At 45.4% G+C, this 20240-nt stretch overlaps 1 protein-coding gene across 1 annotated transcript in view; it reads left to right on the top strand.

Annotated features, from left to right (window-relative positions):
- LOXHD1 (lipoxygenase homology PLAT domains 1) overlaps window positions 1-20240 on the top strand; it is a 1221805-nt gene that overhangs the window by 94694 nt on the left and 1106871 nt on the right. Inside the window, exon 3 of the mRNA XM_085629301.1 lies at window positions 10170-10328. Within this exon, the coding sequence (XP_085485427.1) occupies window positions 10170-10328 (159 nt within the window). The remainder of the gene's footprint in view (window positions 1-10169; window positions 10329-20240) is intronic.

The following is a 20240-nucleotide window of genomic DNA, read 5'->3' as shown; positions in this document are numbered from 1 at the left end:
AAGGGGTAGGCATGTGTGTAGACAATGTGAAGGGAGGACGAGACACCAGTCATATGATAGGACTAGCGGGGGTATGTGAGAGGCTGAAACGACCACCATCTACCAGTTTAGGTGGACTTACGGCCAGGATGAGTCAGGTGGAGAACTCGTAGGTATATTGGGCATGTCAGTTCTTAAAATTCATCCGACAGGTACCGGATACATTGCCCCCAGGTCTTATCAAACAAGGGTAACGTATGGGTAGCCACCGTTGTCAACTTTTCCATTCCCATAGTTTGTGCAGCCAGTCTATTTCCCAGCGGGAAAGTAAGGTCTGTTTGGCGGCTCCCAGTGCTAGAGTAATGGCACGTCGTTTTACAGATTTTAGGGGGTACGCTAAGGGGTTAGGGAGTCCCAGCAAAAAGTAGCTGGGAAACCTACATATGTCTGCGTCAAACATTTTGATCACCGCAGTCAGCACCTCATTCTAAAAGGACATTGGGACATTGCCAAAGAATATGGGTGAGGGTGCCCGTCACTCTGCAGCATCACCAACATGTATCGTCTCCTTCTGCTTTCCCCTGGCCGACACTGGCTGGTGTAAAGTACCAATATTGTGCAATTTTAAGGAACATTTCTTTGCTGGAGGTACTGTGGGCTGAGGCAAGGGTGCGGTGGAGAATGTCACACCATTCTTTATCAGTAAAGGAGTGTTCACGTTCCACCTACCACCTTCGTCTCGTGGGTGTTTTAGATGATTTCAGCTCTGTGGTGAGAAAGGTGTAGATGTCATATGGGAGGCATCTGTGGAAGAGCGGGTAAGGAGCCATTTCTCGAATGAGGTGAGGGGTCTACTGGCAAGTGGGTACGAAGCAAAGGTTTTGACAGCCAATGGTGGATAGCCATGTACTGCCAGCGTTCTGCGGATGGGAGTCCGTACGCCGACTGGACCTGGGAGAAGTCCATAAGGCCATTGACTTTGAATAGGTCACCTACCATTTTGCAATTAAAAGATATGAAGTAAATGCTGAGCCGTGGAGCACAGAGGGGGAAATCTCGGTTCCCTATAATCAGTGTCTGGGTAAAATGGGGATGGATAGTCCCAGCTGGAGCTGCACCCTGTTCCAAACTCCCTTAGGGGTTCGCAGTACTATAGGCCCCAGTTGGCCGGTGTGGTTTCGGTATCCATGGAACCTTCCAAATATGGATATCTGCCACTCCTTGATCAATAAAGCAGCAGTGTTTTTCAGTACTAGGCCGAGACCACTCTGCCATATAACGCAGCTGTTCTGCTTGGTAATAGCACTTTAGGTTGGGAACCCCCTGCCCTCCGCCGGATTGAGATAGGTATGCCTGTGTCTTTGCCATCTGCGCCTTTTTACCGTCCCAAATGAAGATCCAAATGAGGCACTGTAATCTGTCTGGCGTAGGTGGGGGGTATGAGTGGTAAAGTCTACATGAGGATTAGGATATTCAGTAAAAGTGTCTTCTTGACGGCTGCCAAGCATCCCAGCCAGGAGAGACTGTAACCCTTCAACCTGGATAAGTATGAACGAGTGGTCGTCAGGAGCCCCGCATAGTTATGCTCTACTGTACTGCCGGGTGTAGGGTGTATCTGCCAGCCCAGGTACCCTATCCCCTGTGAAACCCAAATGAACAGGGACCCAGCCTCAAGCTGGACTTGATCAGCCCTTGGGATGGTGAGGTTCAGAATAGAGGACTTTTGGAGATTGTTTTGAAACCATAGGCACCTCCAAAGGCTTGCAGTTCTCCCATCACAGCTGGCATGGAGTTGTAAGGGTTCGATAAAATTAGTGAGACATCATCAGCGTATAGCACTACTTTGTGATCGCTACCCCCCCATGGTTATATCTGTTATGCGTGGGTTATTATGTATCTGTTAGGCAAATGGCTCCATGTTTAAGACGAATATTAAGGGTGACAGGGGGCAGCCCTGTCGAGTCTCCTTGGAGATTTGGAAGTACTGAGACAGGACTCCGCTAACCCTCACCATTGCTCGAGGGGAAGTATAGCTACACTGGATCCACCAACAGAACCGTGGACCGAGGCCAAACCATGTGCGAAGATATGGCCAGTGGACCCGATCAAAGGCCTTCTCCGCATTGACGGAAATGAGAAGAGCAGGTGTGCGAGAGCGCTGCGTCTTGTCTAAAAGCTGACAGATGCGTTTTGTATTGTCGCAGCAGCCCCTTTTGGGAATAAACCCAGTCTGATTGGGATCTACGAGGCCCTGCATGTAGGGAGCCAGCCTATTTGCAAAAATGCCCGTAAAGATCTTAGCATCCACATTTAGTAACGAATTGGGGTGGTAGGAGGAACAGTATTTAGGGCCTTTACCAGGCTTAGGAATTACAGTGATCGTGGCTAATTGCATTGTGTCTGTCAGGGTACCCGTAGTGCTAAAAGCGCTATATAGCCTTGCCAGAATGGGGTCCAACAATGTGTCAAATGCTTTATAAAAATGTGTGCTATAACCATCATGTCCAGGGGCCTTATCAGTTTGTAGACATTGTATAGCCATGAGGTCTTCTTTGGGGGTAATGTCTCTATCCAGAGTGGAGATATCTTTCTGAGGGATACAGGTCAGAGAGACCGGCTCTAGATTGGAGTTAACATTTTCAGCATCAAGGTCCTCAGCTGAGGTGAGAGTGGCATAGAAACACTCAGATTCTTAGATGATCAACTCCTCTTCATATTTTGGGGCACCATCAGAACCCACCAGTTCACCCACCCTATGTTGTACAGCTTGGGAGCAAATGCGGTGGGCCAGTAAGCATCCCACTTTGTTCCCTTCTACATAATATTTCTGCTTCATACATAACAGGGCATATTCTGCCCTATCCATATTTAGGGCTTTGAATTGCTTGTGGGCGGCCGTTAGTTGATGTCCAGTCACAAGCTAGCCAGTGTTCTTATGGGATTTTTCTAATTCCCTGACTTTAGTTTCTGGTTGGACTCTCAGATCGCGCCTATCTTTATTAGGGCAAGCTGCTATAGCAATAAATTGCCCCGTACTACGGCTTTCAAGCTTTCCCACAAGAGTGTAATAGACGTGGTTGGCATCTCATTAGTAGCCAAAAATCAGTTACTAGTGGCCGTGATTTCACTGAGTGTTTGTTCATAGGTAAGGAGCTTAGCATTAAGATTCCAAACGTGGGGAGGTGATATGAATATAGGAGGTGTATATCTGAGGGTGACAGCGGAGTGGTCCGAAAAGCAGCTACCCCTATTTCCACGGCCATAGTTGCCCCATTGATGCGTGGGGAAATGAGGAAGAAGTCGATTCTGGCATATGTCTGGTGTGTCGCAGAAAAGAAAGTGTTATTCTTAGAGGTCGGATGTGCTTGTTGCCATACGTCCATCAACTCAGCATCTGCCAGCCACTGTCTATAGGCATATGTAAGAGTACCAGTCTACCCTGGTCATTGGATAGATCTGTCCAGTTGTGTATCAACCACTATCTTGAAGTCACCCCTTATAATGATGTCTCTGTTTGGGGCGGTTACAATGCGACATATTGCATCTTTAAGGAAAACTTCCTGATGGTCACTGGGGGCATATAGATTCGCCTGTGTGAGCCTATGGCCTTTTAGATCATTGTTCAGTGATAGAAACCTGTCCAGCAACTCAGTATGCGTTTGGGTCACCCTCCCTGGAAAGTAGGTCACTAGAAGGATTGCCACCCTGGCTTTCTTCACTGGACCGGAAGAGAAGTATTGGCGATCAAACCACCAGGAGCGTAAACACTTCCAGTCGGCTTTGAGCAGGTGAGTCTCTTGTATGAGACAGACATCGCATTTAGCATCCCTGAGAAAAGAAAGGAGCATAAGACATTTCACTTAAGGCCTCTGACATTGAGGCTGAGTATATTGTTCATCAAAAGATGGGTTTGCGGGGATCCAGCAAGGGCCGAGCGGGCCTGGAAATATACATAAATCCCCGGCATGCATTGCTGTTATGTGGTGTCTGGAATATGAATGAGCGTGCATAGGTCATCAGATGGGGTGGGGAAGTGGGAGATTGGGGGACACAAAGAACAAGTCAAGAAGCCTAGGAAAAACTAATAACCAGCATTTGAGGGTCCATGTCTCCGGCAATGCGTCTCTTCATTCTCAAACACGGTGTGGCTATGGAGCTCCGCTGACAACAATCAACATCAGTGGGAGGGAGGAGCCCCCCCTCATTCCTAGGCAGTTTCCAGGTAAGAGGAAATCGGGGCCACCCAGAAAGGAGAGTCAACTTTCACCAGATGGTTAGCGTTGGATCAATCTCCAATTTGTTAGGCCATCGGTGGTCGCTTTCCACCTCCGTGGCACTGTCCTGGTGCTGTAGCTGACATTGCAGCGCAGCCCTTTCCTTGCCGCTCTCAGTTTCAGAGGGCTTATGAAGGTCTTCCTTCCTCTGGTGGGCAGAGCGGCATAAGTCTGCAGTAGAGGAGGCTGGGCCCCACAAATGTGATTGAGCGGGGTATTCCCCCAGAAGCATTGCCATTTCCAGCAATGATTGGGTGTCTTCTAGAGTTCGGATTGTCTGTCTCATTGTTCTAGACAAACTGGAGCTGGAAGGGGTTCCCCCATTTGCATATAATTCTTTTCCGGTGTAGTAAGTCTGTTAAGTCTGTCACAGCGCTACAGTGTTATTAGGGAAAGGTCCCGGTAAAGCCATATTGTTATGCCCTCAAATTCAATTGAAGTCTTGTCACATACTGCACCCATGATGACCTCCTTTTGTCTATAATAGTGTAGGCATGTGAGAATGTCTTGCGCTTGACTTGGGGAAAGGGCTGGGCGACACGCTTCATGAGTTTGATCAAGGACGATTTTTTGGTCTGGAAGTTCTGGGGCCACATGGCGAAAGAGGCGGATAACATAATTCTCTAGCTTTCCAGGTATCGCCTGTATAAGCACCCTTTCTCATGTGGATATTAGAGCACCGAGATCTGTTTTCGAGATCTTCCAGTTTATGAAGGAAGCTCTGTGTTCTTGTCTCGTAGCTAAAGGAGTTCCTGGTGGTGTCCGTCTAATTCTTCTTCCCGGGAATCGTAGGTTTGTTTCAAGGACCTAGATCTCGTCTGAGGTCCTTCACTCCCACCGCTATGTACTGCTTGATGGTTGCGAAGTCCTCCTGGAGGATCCCAAAGAGTTGTTCCAGAAATGCCTTTGTGACAGGGGCCTCGCCTCCGTGGGAGCCCCCCATCGCCGTCTCGTCGGGGGAGGCAGGTTCAGAGATGCCGCCCTATTCTGGTCTGACTTCTTTGCCTGTATCTCAGTAAACAAGTCCTTAATTGTGGTGTCCTTTTTTGTGTTGCGTTGGAAGGTCATGGCAGTGTGACTAATGGGCTCCTGTCCGAGGAGAGAAACACGGATGTGTGAAGTGTAGTCACTAACACCAGAGGGTAAAGAGAACACTCAAGGCTCTGGGATCCACTAGAGTCTCATAAACCAGGAAGAGGTACAGGCAATGGGGGTGCTGAGGGCATCACGTCGAGTGAAAAGGAAGTCCCCGTTGTGTGCTGCACAGTCCAGGACATGTGCGGCAGGGTGTGGGAGGTGTGGGTGTGCTCTTCGTGATCGCCAGTTGTCCAGGGGGTGAGCTTGACCAGGAACGCTCACCTTCCTGGGTTAGGGCAAAGTGCAGGCTGTAGGCCATACAGAAAGGCCTTCAGTGCAATGGGTCACAGTGGGACTGAGCACAGTGAAGGAGGAGGATTACTCTGCGGGGCACTATACAACCGAATTAGGACGTTGAGTCATCACGGCGCCCCAGCTCCTTCCCTCTGCACACGGGGAGCCATGCAAACAATCGCAAGCCAGCCGGCTCATCCAGACGCTGCCCCGCTGATCGCTCACTGCATTCCAGTTGCTAGAGCTCTTAAGCATGAGGTGCTGGGCCAAGAGTGATATCCGCGTGCAGGGGAGCCCTCAGGCACTCAAGAGGACCACTAGGCCTCACCAGGCCTGCCACGTACCTCTCTGTGCCGCTCCCACGGGTGGTGGACCCGTCTCCCATGAGGCTCTGACCCAGCCCCGCAGGTCCAGTCACCGGAGACTCCAGGTAGAGGGAGGGATCAAGGGCAGTAGAACGGACCTGCCCAGCAGTTCAGGATGAGCCGGAGAAAGTCAGCCGAAGACGCACCTTTGCCCTGTAATGTGCAGCCGTCCACCTCAGAAGTCACCCGGGCCAGGTGAAGATCGTACTCCAGTGCAGGCGGGCAGCTGCTGAGGTGTGTATGCTGCAGGCGGTCGAGCAGGCACTGTCGGGAATCACTCTACAGCAGGAGGCACCGTTCATATCAGGTTAAAACATTATGAACATACCCCGCACCCCTTAGTGGTGAGACTACTTGAAGCAATAGCGAAACTCTGCTGTACTATCAGGGTGTTCCTATCCCTTTTCTTTAAAAGCACATCAGTCTGTATCTATCTATCCAGAACATATCCTGTGTGTATTTTCTGGCCACAATTCCTGACAATCAACCACCCCAAAAAAGTGTGTAAAAAGTGCGGAGGCACCTCACGGAATCAACCGCCAGGGAACTACTGATAGGTACTCATCAGTGTGTTCCACTTATCATCATCGGTAGTCTCCCCACTGAAATCAAATCTGAAAGCAAGTATGCCCAACTAAATTAGTGAAAAAACCTTACCCCAGAGTAAGAGCTACCAAAATCAATTGTCTGACTCTTACCCACTAAAAACAACGAGCTAAACAATCACTGGCACTGTTTCCACCTTTATTCACTGCTGTGTGTTTGCTCACATTAAAAACAAAGACCTACTGTCGTACTTCGTCATTTTTATATGAAGCCAACATGTTTCATTGCCTATTAATACTTATCGGCAACTTCTTCAGGGCTACACTGTGAATTCACAGCTTGATAACTGTGGAAGATAGACACAGACAGCACATACATACAAAAACACTTAGTGACACACATCAGAGTTGCTCTGTAACCTACAAGGTACTTCTTATTGTTACTGCTCATTGGACAGAAAAGCCACAGATATTTACCAGGTGGGTGCCCCCTTATGGCATACCTACAGCCACCTGTTGGGGATATCGTGTACGCGTCCACTTATCCCAATATCTTAGTGCCAGTCGCTCAGCGTCAACCTACAAAAAATATACATATTTTCATTCCCTTTTGAAACAACTCGTATCTCTCTAGCCGTTTCCGGTCCGATGAGTATACTACAGCAAATACATACACTCAGCTTTCAGAGCCTCAGTGCCAGACCAGACACACAGCACATCAATAAACCTCTTCCAGAGACAGATGTTATTCCGGAAGGGCTTAGATGAGTGATTTATATAGTTGGCTTCAAACTGGCCCTCATAGATGCAGGCCAGACTGGGGGCAAAGCAAATGTTGCCCCCATTTAAGTACCAGAAACTTGAAGGTGCATTTGTTCTTTGTATTTAAAAAAAAATCTGGTCAGAGCTATTTCAACACACTGAAGTACAAAGGATTGGGGAGTGTCGTAAAACCACTCACACGCCGCCAGGGCCCGTGCTGCTGCCACCAGCGTGGCCTCCTTGGGTATGCTTGTATATAACAATTCAATATCATCGTTATCAGGAACTGTTTAGGGTCGTACTTAAGAGTTTCCAAGATATTCAATACATCTGTAATATCCTGCAAGTAAAAGAGTTGGGTGACTACACACTTCCTCAGAAAAAAATCGGAGAATTGCGACAACGGCTCCAACACGGACTAGATACCCGAGACTATCGGGCAGCCCGGTGGAGGACGTTGCGCTTCATGTATTTTTGGCAGTATATAGAATGCCGGGACTCGTGGTTTCATGCCACTTAAAAAATCTGCTTCTTTAGAAGTGATCCATTTCTTTTCTTTTGCCTCTGTCACTAGTCCAATGATTAGATCCTGTAACTCTCCAGTGGGGTCGCGGACCAAGGGCCTATAATTTTGACAGGCCCCAAGTAGCCTCAACACTTCTGCCTTTTAGAAGAGCGAGTGACATTTTAGAAATGACCAGTGTGGGCGAAACCAGAAAAGAATATCCACTTGAGAAAGGGAAGGTACAGATCGGGTGAAGTGTGGGGTAGCGTTGACAATGAGGCAAACCACATTACTATGTTCTGAAAGCTGAGTGTATGTATTTGCTGTATTATACTCATACGACCGGAAACGGCTAGAGAGATACGAGTTGTTTAAAAAGGGAATGAAAATATGTATATTTGTTGTAGGTTGATGCTGAGCGACTGGCACTAAGATATTGGGATAAGTGGACGCGTACACGATATCCCCAACAGGTGGCTGTAGGTATGCCATAAGGGGGCACCCACCTGGTAAATATCTGTGGCTTTTCCGTCCAATGAGCAGTAACAATAAGAAGTGCCTTGTAGGTTACAGAGCAACTCTGATGTGTGTCACTAAGTGTTTTTTTATGTATGTGCTGTCTGTGTCTATCTTCCACAGGTATCAAGCTGTGAATTCACAGTGTGGCAAGCACTGACCCCTAGCCCTGAAGAAGTTGCTGATAAGTATTAATAGGCAATGAAACATGTTGGCTTCATATAAATATAACGAAGCACGACAGTAGGTCTTTGTTTTTAATGTGAGCAAACACACAGCAGTGAATAAAGGTGGAAACAGTGCCGGTGATTGTTTAGCTCGTTTTTAGTGGGTAAGAGTCAGACAATTGATTTTGGTAGCTCTTACTCTGGGGTCAGGTTTTTTCACTAATTTAGTTGGGCACACTTGCTTTCACATTTGATTTCAGTGGGGAGACTACCGATGATGATAAGTGGAACACACTGATGAGTACCTATCAGTAGTTCCCTGGCGGTTGATTCCGTGAGGTGCCTCCGCACTTTTCACACACTTTTTTTGGGTGGTTGATTGTCAGGAATTGTGGCGAGAAAATACACACAGGATATGTTCTGGATAAATAGATACAGACTGATGTGCTTTTAAAGAAAAGGAATAGGAACACCCTGATAGTACAGCAGAGTTTCGCTAGTGCTTCAAGTAGTCTCACCACTAAGGGGTGCGGGGTATGTTCATAATGTTTTATCCTAAAAATGTAGAGCAGGTTTTTTGTGGACACAAGTTGTGAGGGGAGGGCAACCTGCTTCTTTTCCCTCTAAGCTCCTGTTTGTGATGGACCGTTCATATCAGGACAGCTAACACCATAGATTTTATTCAGGTGCCAATCCGAAGACTTCCCCCGGCGAGAAGAGCACCAGTAGATGTCGGCATCCGCCCCAGTGCAAAGAGCTGACAGCGGAGTTCTGAGAGATCACTCTCACTTGGGTGCCTTCTTGGACACGCCCCCTAAAAGAATCATTTAGAGAAAAATTCTCCCATGGAGTATTAAGAAATTCTAAATTTGGCAGACTGGGCTTCACGCTGCTGGTAGGAGGATAGGGTATTCTACTGCCCTAGTGTTTTGCCTGTCACCAAATACAAAATAGCCCCATACATTTTCAAAGAGTGAAGAAAGGCCAGAAGTTACAGGAGAAGGTAAATTTCTAGTGGAGTCAAATTCCACTAACAGTTGCAGAAAATATCTGTTTGAAGAAAGCACCACACTGAAACTAAGGATCTATTCAATGATGTACCTCTTTACTACTAGTCCCTCTGCGGATTTTGTTGTGCAGCAGAGCTTGAACGCAATCCTAAACCGTAAAGTAAACATTACTGGGGTAATGTGATGAAATTTGCTAGTGCAAGATATCAAACAAGTGGCAGAATCCAAACTGATTTGAAGGGACACATTGCAGTAGCAGGTAAAGCAACTAAATGTAATTTGCATCATCCAGATGGGATGCAACATGACCTTGAAAGATTTCAAAATCATATAAACACACACCTCATCCGCCATGCATATGGATTTAATCTAGTTTGTGTTCTGCAGCCTCTCACCATTCTTTGATTCCCAACTCCTCTTCCTGAGGCACTTGGAAGCGCCTATCAGGTGGTGGTAGTTCTAGGGGATTGATGTTTTCAGGTGCTATTATATATATATGCCTTATGTACAATAAAATGGTAAAGATTATACAAGGGGAAAAGCATAACATGAACTTAATTTACATGGGTGAAGTGAGATGCAGAGTCACAGATTGCTTTCATGTAAACTCTGTTAAAATGCTGACCCCCCAACTCCATCTTTACCATCTCTTGGTGTCACTTTGTTTCCTCTTAGGATTTCAGTTCCGAGACGCCTCTCCTCCGCGAGGTAAGCCGGTATGGAATGATCAACGGAGCAAACAGGATTCCTGGACCAACTCCCTGCGTCGACACAGAGGGACCTTTAACCACAGGCCTGCTCAATCCCTGCTCAGTAAAAGGGCCCCGTTTGCAGGTAAAGATTATGATGTAAATGTGTAAACATATAAGTGCCAGGGCCCAAGGTACTGCTTAGGAGGCCACCACAGCTTGCACTACCCAATGCCAATACCACTGGCCAGGATGAGCAGTTATTACTAATATTTAGTGCATCTTAAAATACTAAAATATTGTTTATTGCTGAAAATAGTGAAACATTGCCACCATGTGGTGGCACGTCATAAAAAGTGTTGGTGTTAAGAATTAAGTGCTGTAACCGAGCACTGGCAAATACTGGCACAAATTAAACACAGTGTATGTACATTGTGGGAAGGAGGCCTTAGATGACAGTGTACCATCAATCACTATGGAAACCATGACCAGCCAGTTGTTTATGGGCACATTGTTACAGCTTGTCATGAGAACATGAGCATTATTTGGTGACGAACCACTAACAGACACTCCTTAAATATCAACAGTGGTGTAGCACTTTTTTGCGCCCTATTAGCCGCCAAAGAGATGAGAATGTTTTCATTGCTTTCCTGTACTACTGTTGTGATGCCCCTAGCATCAAACCCAAAGAACAAGACCTGCTGAATCAGTAACATTGGACAAAGACCCTGTGTTGGGGACCCACTGCAACCACTTTGTCTCACTGGACACGAAACCTGGACCCGCAGTTTCACTTCAGAGATATCTGAGCACACCGTGCACATAAGCGCCTCCAGCAGCTTATACCCAAACATTGTTCTTGCGTGCTGGCTAGATGACTGCGGGCTTAATGTACAAGGGTATTTTGTTATGGGTTTTGCAACCATAAAATACCTTTTCCCTCTTTACTAAAGCCTTTTTACGAGTCAAAAGTCTTTCCAATTCGCATGTCCGAATCACAAATGAGGGGTGGGGGGGCGGAAAGCAGCGTAGGGGTCCTATCTGCAATTCAGAGACGAATGTATCAGTGGTGTGTGACCCCACTTGCAAAGCAAGGTTCAGCTGCAACCACAGTGTATCACGATTTCCAAGCAAAGGTGCCATGGCCACGAGGGACGTTGAACACAAAGGTCAAAGGTAGGCTCTGCACTCTAGACTACGTAAGAGTTAATGCCCTGCTGGGAATTGTAGTTTGTTGTTGGGACGGTGTGCATAGTGCGTTCTCTGTGAGCCTAGGGTGTCTAGACAGCACTGAGGCTCTACAGGGACCACGAGGGACCACCAGCCTTTCCTTCCCTGTGAAAGTTTGGGGCATTGATCCCCCACAAGTTGCAAGCAGTAAGCAATATCTACAGCCGTACGTTCTGACACATTTCAACCCACGCATAGTTAGAGGTTGTCTTCATCAGGACATAGACCATTTGTGAAGATGTGTAAGTGAGAGTGGCAGTGAGTGTGATTGAGAATAAATGACTCAGAATGAGTGTAAAAGAGTGTAAATAAAAATGCATGTGAGTGAGTGAATGGGGTAAATAACAGCCTGAGTGTGTGTGTGTGTGGTTTTCTAAGAGCATTTGTGTTTGTGGGTTAAAGTGAGTGAGAATAAGAAAGAAAGTGACTGTAACTGTGAGTGAAAAAGAATGAGTAAGATTAATTGAGACAGGTAGAGTTGGACTGGACTGAGTGTGAGGCAGTGTGAGATTGCAAGGATGTGGGGGTATACAAATGAGTGAGTGTAAATAAAAATGAATGTGAGTGAGTGAACAGAAGTAAGCGTGATTGAGTGAGTGAGTGAGTGAGTGAGTGAGTGAGCCATGTGTGTGTTACCTTCTCAGGTCTGCCACTGGTCCTGCTATACTAGAGGTAATTTTTGCCTAATGGCAATATCCGATGATAGAATTCGAGCACTGGCATATTGGTCATAAGGGGTGCCCATGACAAAATACTGACATTCTGGAGGTAATTCTTGGCATAAGTGGCACTTGTGTTAAAAAGCTGGCACTGGCACTCTACAGCTTATTCTTAGCATATGGCACACCCTTAGCAGAATCATGACACTGACATATTCGAGGTCATTCTTGATGCACTGTTTACGCATTGCAAAAGGCTGGCTTTTGCATACTGAAGGTAATTACGGACAAAAGTGGCACCTGTGGAAAAATGCTGGCGTTGGCATACTAGAAGTAATTCTTGGCATATGGGGAACTGTGTCAAAATGGCTGGTGCTGGCATACTGGAGGCAATTCTTGGCATAAGAGGTACCTGCAGCAAAATGCTGGCACTGGCATACTGGAGATAATTCTTGGTAAATAGGCACCAGTGGCAAAATGCTGGTACGAGCATACTGGATGTAATTCTTGTCATAAGGGTCACCACAGGCAAAATGTTGATAATTGCATGCTGGAGACAATCATGGCATATGGGTGAGTGATGAGGGCAAGCAACCACGACAAAATGCTGGCCCTAGCATAACAGAGGTAATTTAGGACGTATGGGCTATTCAGGGTACATGAATGCAAAGTCAATGGTAATATTCTGACACTGGCAAATTGTATGAAATTCTGGGATCTGGTTAATGATATGTGTGTGCTTGAAAGGAGCTAAAGCGACCACACCCCTCTTTTGTTGTCATTGAAGTAACTTTATTCCACTATCTCTTCTGCTCCTGCTCCTTTCCTTTAGACCAGGGATGTCAGATCAACGTTAGACAAACGCCACTTGAAATGGAATCAAGTACCTAATTGCCCTGACATTCTCTCCGCTGTTGCTTCCGACATCAACAAATCAATTCATAAGATTGAGGGAGGGCAACTTGATTCATTTGACATGCTGATCACAAACCACACTGCCTTGTTTAAGTGCATATTGGGACATTGTATCATCCCAACACAACCCAGAACAGGAACTCCCAAACAGAACCCTTGGTATAATCTTGAATGCCGCAAGCCTAAGAGTTCCCTAGTGCAGGCCATCAACGCAAGAGATGTGGTCACCATACCCTTAGCCCGCAGGGCCTACAACGTAGTTGTCGCTAATGCCAAAAGGTGCTGGGATGAACAGAGATGGTCCGCCCTTGATGAAGCCTGTGCAGAAAGCGATTTCACATCATTCTGGGAGCTAATTGCCCATAGGGATAACACAGCTGCAAATGAACCAGCAATGAATGTTGCCCCTTCAGAGTGGGTTGAGCACTTTGTCACCCTTTATGCTGACAACACCGTTAATACCTTTTCTCTTTTGGGCCTTCAGTCTGTATTCCCATTACCTTGCCCATTGCCCCTGGAAGTTATGTTAGATCGTGCAGATGTTAATAAATCTCTATCGGCTACAGCAAGGGGACGCACCGCAGGGCCGGATCGTGTTCGGCTGATGCCTTTTTTTGGACATGAAAGCTTGGGCACATATCTTGATTATTGCAAACGCCATCGCTGTAGGTGGCATTATTTCCGAATCCTGGAAAGGAGCCACCCTGATTCTTGGCCATACAAAGCAATTATAGAGCAATAAGCCTCATTGACTGCATACAGAAAACTACTTGTCGGTGTATTCTTGAGAAGATCCAGGATTGGATCTCTGACATGTCTTGTCCCAGCCCCTTCCAGGCAGGATTTCGATCTAAGACTTCCACAATAGATCAGGCTTTCCGTTTTTCATTTTTCTGTTGGCATACTTTCGTAATCAACAAGGGTCATCTATACGTAGCCTTTGTGTATATACACTTGGCCTTTGATTTAGTGCCACGCACTAGTCTCTGGCAAACACATGGAAACATACAAATGCCCTTGTGTTTACTGGCATTGGTAGCTCTTCTCTATGAGAATAATTTGGCACGTGTAAGATGGGAAAGGCAAAACAGCTTGACAGATAGGATCACATTCTCTAGAGGTGTAAGACAGGGCTTGGTCCTGGCCCCTACATTATTTTCATGATATATAAACAATATTGTCTCTATACTGATCCAAGTCCATGAAGACACAACCTCCTTGGCCCAAGTCAAAGTTCCAATGCTATTATTCGCAGACGATACTGTATTGTCTCCAAGACCCCAAATGGCCTCCAGAAACACATGACGCGTTTTGAGGATTTCTGTATAGATAGGGGCCTGGAGATCAATATGACCAAAACCAAGCTGACGACTTTCAGGCCCCATAAAACTTTTTAAAAAGGCCTAGAATTGGAGGTGGGCACCATTAGAAATTGTCATGGAATCCCCACTTGACAAAAGCGGATTTAAAACTCAAGCAATTAACAGGGGCAGTTCAAAACCAGTATAAAGCCTCGTACACCAAACCTATGAGGCCTGATCTCCATTTATATGAGTCTAGGGTGTTGGGATCAGTCCTCTATGAGGCGGGGCTATGGGGAAACGCAAACATAGATGCACAAACCGTTACTGAAAATAAATGTTATCGTAAACTGGCATCTCTCCCGGCTAGTACCCCTCTGGTACCACTCTTTTCGGACCTGGGAACAAAGACACAACAAATCCATACTTCATCCCCTGTTATATTGGAGGCTTTTATGGTCTACCCCAGAACTTTTTTTTTTTTGTAATCTGTTTATTAAGTGAACAAAGCCTGGCAGCATGACAGTCAACAAGTACACTCCGTACATTTTTATCGTTACAAAATAGGTTTTTTACTTCCTTTTGCATACAAAGCAAGATCATCATAACAAGGCAAGGTTTAGTACATTTCAGTGTGTTACTGTACATAATCTCTCCTGTTTCTCCTACACACAGCCGACAGTTGAAGCCCTCTGCATTGTATCCAGCTTCCCCATATTTTGTCCCATTTCTTTGAGCACCCCCTCCCCTGGAACACCACCTTTTCTGCATTGCAGCACCAATCCAGATCCTCCTGCCATTTTGTCACACTCGGTGGTTGACTTGCCCCCCCACCCCCTTGCTATGTTGTGTTTAGCAACTATGCTCACTGTCGTAAGCCATATTTTAGAATATTTTGGCCATTTAACCTCACCCGTCACACAAAGAATATGCCATTTGGCCTCGCATGCAACTTCTAGCTCAATTACTTCTGACAAGACATTAATAGCATCCTTCCAAAACTGTTGTACCTTAGGGCAGGACCACAGTATATGAAAGAATGTTCCCGCTTTCCCACATTCCCGTGTACAATGTCCCTGACCATTGTCCGGTGCAGAAACACCTTGGAGTTGTAGGGTCTGTGCAGTATACGTAACTGTATCAATCGGAATCTCGCCCTTATTGCCACCTCCCTTGAACTCTGTATCGCCTTCGTCCAATCATCATCATCCAACATCTCTAAGGGCCAGATGTAGGTGGCTAAATACCGGTCGGTAACGCCGAAATTCGGTAAATTTCAGCATTACCAACCGGTATTTAGCCATTCCTAATGTAGGTAAGGAATCGGTAAATAAGGAATCGGTAAATACCGATTCCTTATTGCTCTTGCATTTAAGGAATCGGTAATACCGATTCCTTAAATGCAATGTAGGAAGCACATTAAAGAGTGCTTTTGAGCCTTAAGAAATCGGTAATTACCACCAACTTCAAGTTGGTGGTAATTACCGATTTCCTTTAAAAAATCACTTTTTTGTTTTTTGTTAAGTGCCATTTGGCACACATTCATGCCCTTAGGGCATGTACGTGCACCACATGTGCGCACATGCACATTTCAGGGGTGCAACAGGGTGTCCTTTTGACACCCTGACACCCTTGAAAGTGCTCCCGCTATTAAAGATTCGGTAATAACGAATCGCTAATAGTGAATGTCTTCACATTCATTCCTATGGGCCTCCAAGCCCATAGAAGGGAATGGGTAGGTATTCCTTATTACTGAATCTCAATTACCGATTCGGTAATAAGGAATATTAAGGATTCGGTATTTTTTACCAAATCTTTACCTACATGGGAAATACCGATTTCTTAATAGCGAATCGGTAAAATTCGCTATTAAGAAATCGGTATTTCAGATTTACCTACATCTCGCCCTAGGTCTCTTGTCCAAGCCTCCCTAAGCGCCATCAAGGGGTCAGGGGAATTGTTAATTATTTTTTTATATACCAATGAAACGGACTTTTCAAGCATGGGATCAATGAGTAGCCTGTCTTCAAGTGGAGTATATTCTGCTATTTGTTCCCCGTCTACTACATGTCTCGTTAGCGCATGTCGTAAAGGCAAGTAAAGTAAGAACTCCTTCTCTGACATCGGGTACTCTATTTTTAGTTCTTCAAAGCTTATCAATTTACTTCCTCTCCAAATGTCTTCCAGGTATTCTATCCCTATTGTCTGCCATTGTTGGAATCCTTTTAGTTGGCCCACCTCCCTTAGGTGGTCGCTGACCCAAGTGGCGTTCGTTCAGTCAACCTGCTTTTCCAACCCAGGAATGTGGTAGCTTCCCTCCAGACTTGTATTGTCAACTTCGTATGTGGGGGTAGTGCACCACTCACGCTTTGCCCATTCAGCACAGCTAGGTAGCCTCCCTCTCCCATGTAGTGTCGATCCATTCTATAAGCGGGTTCCTCTCTTCCCGCAAAAACCCACTCAATAATGGTTATTAGTTGCGTTGCCCAATAGTACTTTTTAATATCAGGTTTGCCAGCCCTCCCTCGTAAACACGGCGCTACAACTTGTGTAGGGCAATTCTAGCCTGGGCTCCATCCCATAAAAGTATTCTCAGTTCAGAATCTATCTGTTTAAAGAAGCTAGGTGGTATTTTACATGGGGTGTTCTGTAGGACATACAGGAATCGTGGCAGCGCCATCATTTTGAACAAGACTGCACGCCCCATTAGGGACAATGGGAGCTTCCTCCAATGGACAATATCTCTGCATCCTCTATCTAGTTGGGAGAGCATGTTCTCTTTTAGGAATCAGTTGTTCCCTTTGGATATCATGATACCTAGGTATTTGAATGCATCTTTTATTTATTTATTTATTTATTTATTTGTAGGTTTATATAGCGCTAGAATCGACTCCAATTGGAGTATCTCTGCGCTTTGTGGAGCCGGTAAAACAGAGGAATAAAAGGAGCTAGATCTCATTTCTGAACAACACAGTTTTCAGGAGTTTTCTAAAAGTGAGATGTTCTTTACACTGTCTCAGAGAAAGGGGAAGTCTATTCCACAGAGTAGGGCCTGAGATTGATAGTGCTTTACTACCATGTCTAGATTTTTTTGCACTGGGAATCACCAAAATAAGATTGTTACTGGACCTAAGCGAACGAATTGGAACATAAGGAACAAATTTGTTCTGAAGATAAATAGGCCCTTGTCCATTTAAACATTTGTGAATCAAGCAGCATATCTTGAATTTTGATCTCTGGCGGATAGAAAGCCAATGTAATTGCTCCAGAAGAGGTTTGGACGCAGTTCTCGGAGGGGCATTAAGGACAAGACGAGCCGCAGTGTTTTGAATGACCTGAAGCTTAGCCAGCACGCCTTCGTTGGCAGAAAGCAACAGGCCATTACAATAGTCAATGCGACTCAAAACCAATGTTTGGACCAGAGTTCTCCTAAAAGAGTCCGGTAGTAAAGGAAAAACTCTGCGTAGCAGGCTAATAGTATGGAAACATATTCCAGCAATGTGGTTGACATGCTGTCCAAATAACAGGTCTTGATCCAAACGAATCCCTAAACTCTTCACGACCTGTTTAGGTTCCGGAACTACTCCCAGATCTGGTGTTCCGGAACTACTCCCAGATCTGGTGGCCACCAATCAGGGATCCATAATAATTTGGCTTCTCCAAACAACATTAGTTCCGTTTTGCTGACATTGCACTGAAGATAGTTGGAAGACATCCAATGAGCCACCGCCTTCATGCCCGCTGAAAAAGAGCCTTTAATTTCAGCGGACATAGTCTTAAAAGGGAAGAGGAGCTGAGTATCATCAGCATATGATACTGGGATAAAACCATAGCTACGCATCACTCTTGCCAGGGGTGCCACATAGATGTTAAACAATGTTGGGCTTAAGCAAGAGCCCTGTGGCACCCCTTTAGATATCTCAACCTCCGCTGAACGGTACGTGTCCATGATGACTCTCTGGGAACGACCAGATAAAAAGCTCTTTAGCCAATCAAAGGCTTTATCCTTGATGCCAGCGTTCGACAACCGGTCAATAAGAATGGTATGTGACATGGTGTCGAACGCTGCTGATAGATCTAAAAGGACTAGGATTACTGAGAAGCCCTTGTCCTGGTACATATGTAAGTCATCCATAACAGACAGCAGGGTGGACTCCGTGCTGTGTTTCGGCCTGAACCCTGACTGAGAGTAGTCCAGGCCGCCAGCAAGTTCAATGTGATTGGACAGATGACAGTTAACATATTTTTCGATCAGTTTCCCTAAGAATGGTAATAGGGATATGGGCCTGAGATTTGTTAAATCGGACCACGGGATGGCAGTATTTTTCCTAATAGGTCTGATAAGAGCTCGTTTCCACTCTCTTGGGACAGTGCCTGAGCCATGAGAGAGATTCACCAACCTTTGGATCATGGGGCAGAGCTGTTCAGTCAGGACAGGCATAATCCTGGCTGGGATGATATCATCAGGACTGCCACTTTTAATCCGTGATATTAGTGCAGATGTCTCTTGTAAAGAGATGGGTGGAAAGGAGTTTAACATATATTTATGCTGTTTGGGATCAAGATCTGTCTTCAGAAGTGCCATATCTGTGGTCGAGCTTTTATTAGTGCAAACTATTTTATCATAGATTATATCTATTTTATTCGTAAAAAAGCATGAGATGTCGTCACACAGCTGTTGGGAGGCTAGTTCCGAGGATTCACATGCTGCCGGTTTAACAAAGGTTTGCAAAACTTGATACAAAACCCTTGAAGAGTTCCCTGCAGCTGTAATTTGTGATGCAATGTAGGTTTTACGAGCAGCGCGAATGGCTTTATGGTATGTAGATAGTGAGTCCCAATATTTATTTTTATCCTCGACCAAATGAGAGATTCTCCACCTCTTTTCTAATTTCCTGGCATGTAGTTTTAGCGTCCTAAATTGATCAGTAAACCAAATTTCTTGTTTCTTTGCTGGTCTGGGTTTAAATTGTTTGAGAAGGGCAATCTTATCAATAGTTTCCATAGTGGCTTTTTCAAAATTTTTAACGGCCATATCAATATTTTCTTGAGGAAGGAAAGGGGGACAATAAAAATTATTTTTAAAAATAGTGTCGGTTATTTTGTGCCACTGTCTACGTATCCTCGGTAATTGCTTGGGTCGTGAGGAGATACGTTTAGGGTAGGGAGTAAGGAATTCAACAATATAGTGATCTGTCCAATTAACCTGTCTTGCAGACGGACAGGAGACCAGCGTAAAATTTGAAAATATCAAGTCAAGGGTATGACCTGCCTGATGTGTGGGCCCAGAGTTACGTTTCATAAGGCCTAATGAGGACAGGTCGAGTAATAAGGATTGAGCCTCGCTACAATCCGACTTATCACTGTGTACATTAAAATCTCCGACTAAAATAAAGTCGCCATCATTGTTGACATGTGGGGCAAGTAGCTCAATCAGTAAGCTAGAGAAGTTATTACACGGTCCAGGGGGTCGGTATACTAATGCACCCTTTTGGTTTTCATTAGAGGGCAGTATTATTTTAAAAATTAATAATTCAATTTCTGGGGAACTTATTTCTTCTAAAACCGATGTACTAATTTCCTGTTTATGTACAATAGCGATCCCACCACCAGTCTTAGTAGGGCGATCCAGTCTAACTATTTTATAGTCACTTGGAACTCCCAAGGTTATAGCAGGAGTGGAATGTGGTTTTAACTACGTTTCCGTGAGGTAGCACAGATCGGGTTGTTTAGAGGAGATTAAGTCCCAAACTTCAGCACTGTGTTTAGAGAGTGACCTAATGTTACACAAGATGTTCTTCCTCCCTAATAGGGTGTGGTTACTTCCAGAAACCAAACTGATATCTGGATCGTCTAATATAGAACGGTCAATATTAGTCGTATCTCGGGAAAATATGGTGCTCTGAGTGCAGCAATATTGGCAAGAAAAAGGCCCTTCTACCTCAGGGTATT

Source organism: Triturus cristatus, chromosome 2_1 (assembly GCF_964204655.1).
Source record: "Triturus cristatus chromosome 2_1, aTriCri1.1, whole genome shotgun sequence".
Lineage (NCBI taxonomy): Eukaryota > Metazoa > Chordata > Amphibia > Caudata > Salamandridae > Triturus > Triturus cristatus.
Note: the sequence above shows the minus strand (reverse complement) of the source record. Positions and strands in the feature narration are given on the sequence as shown.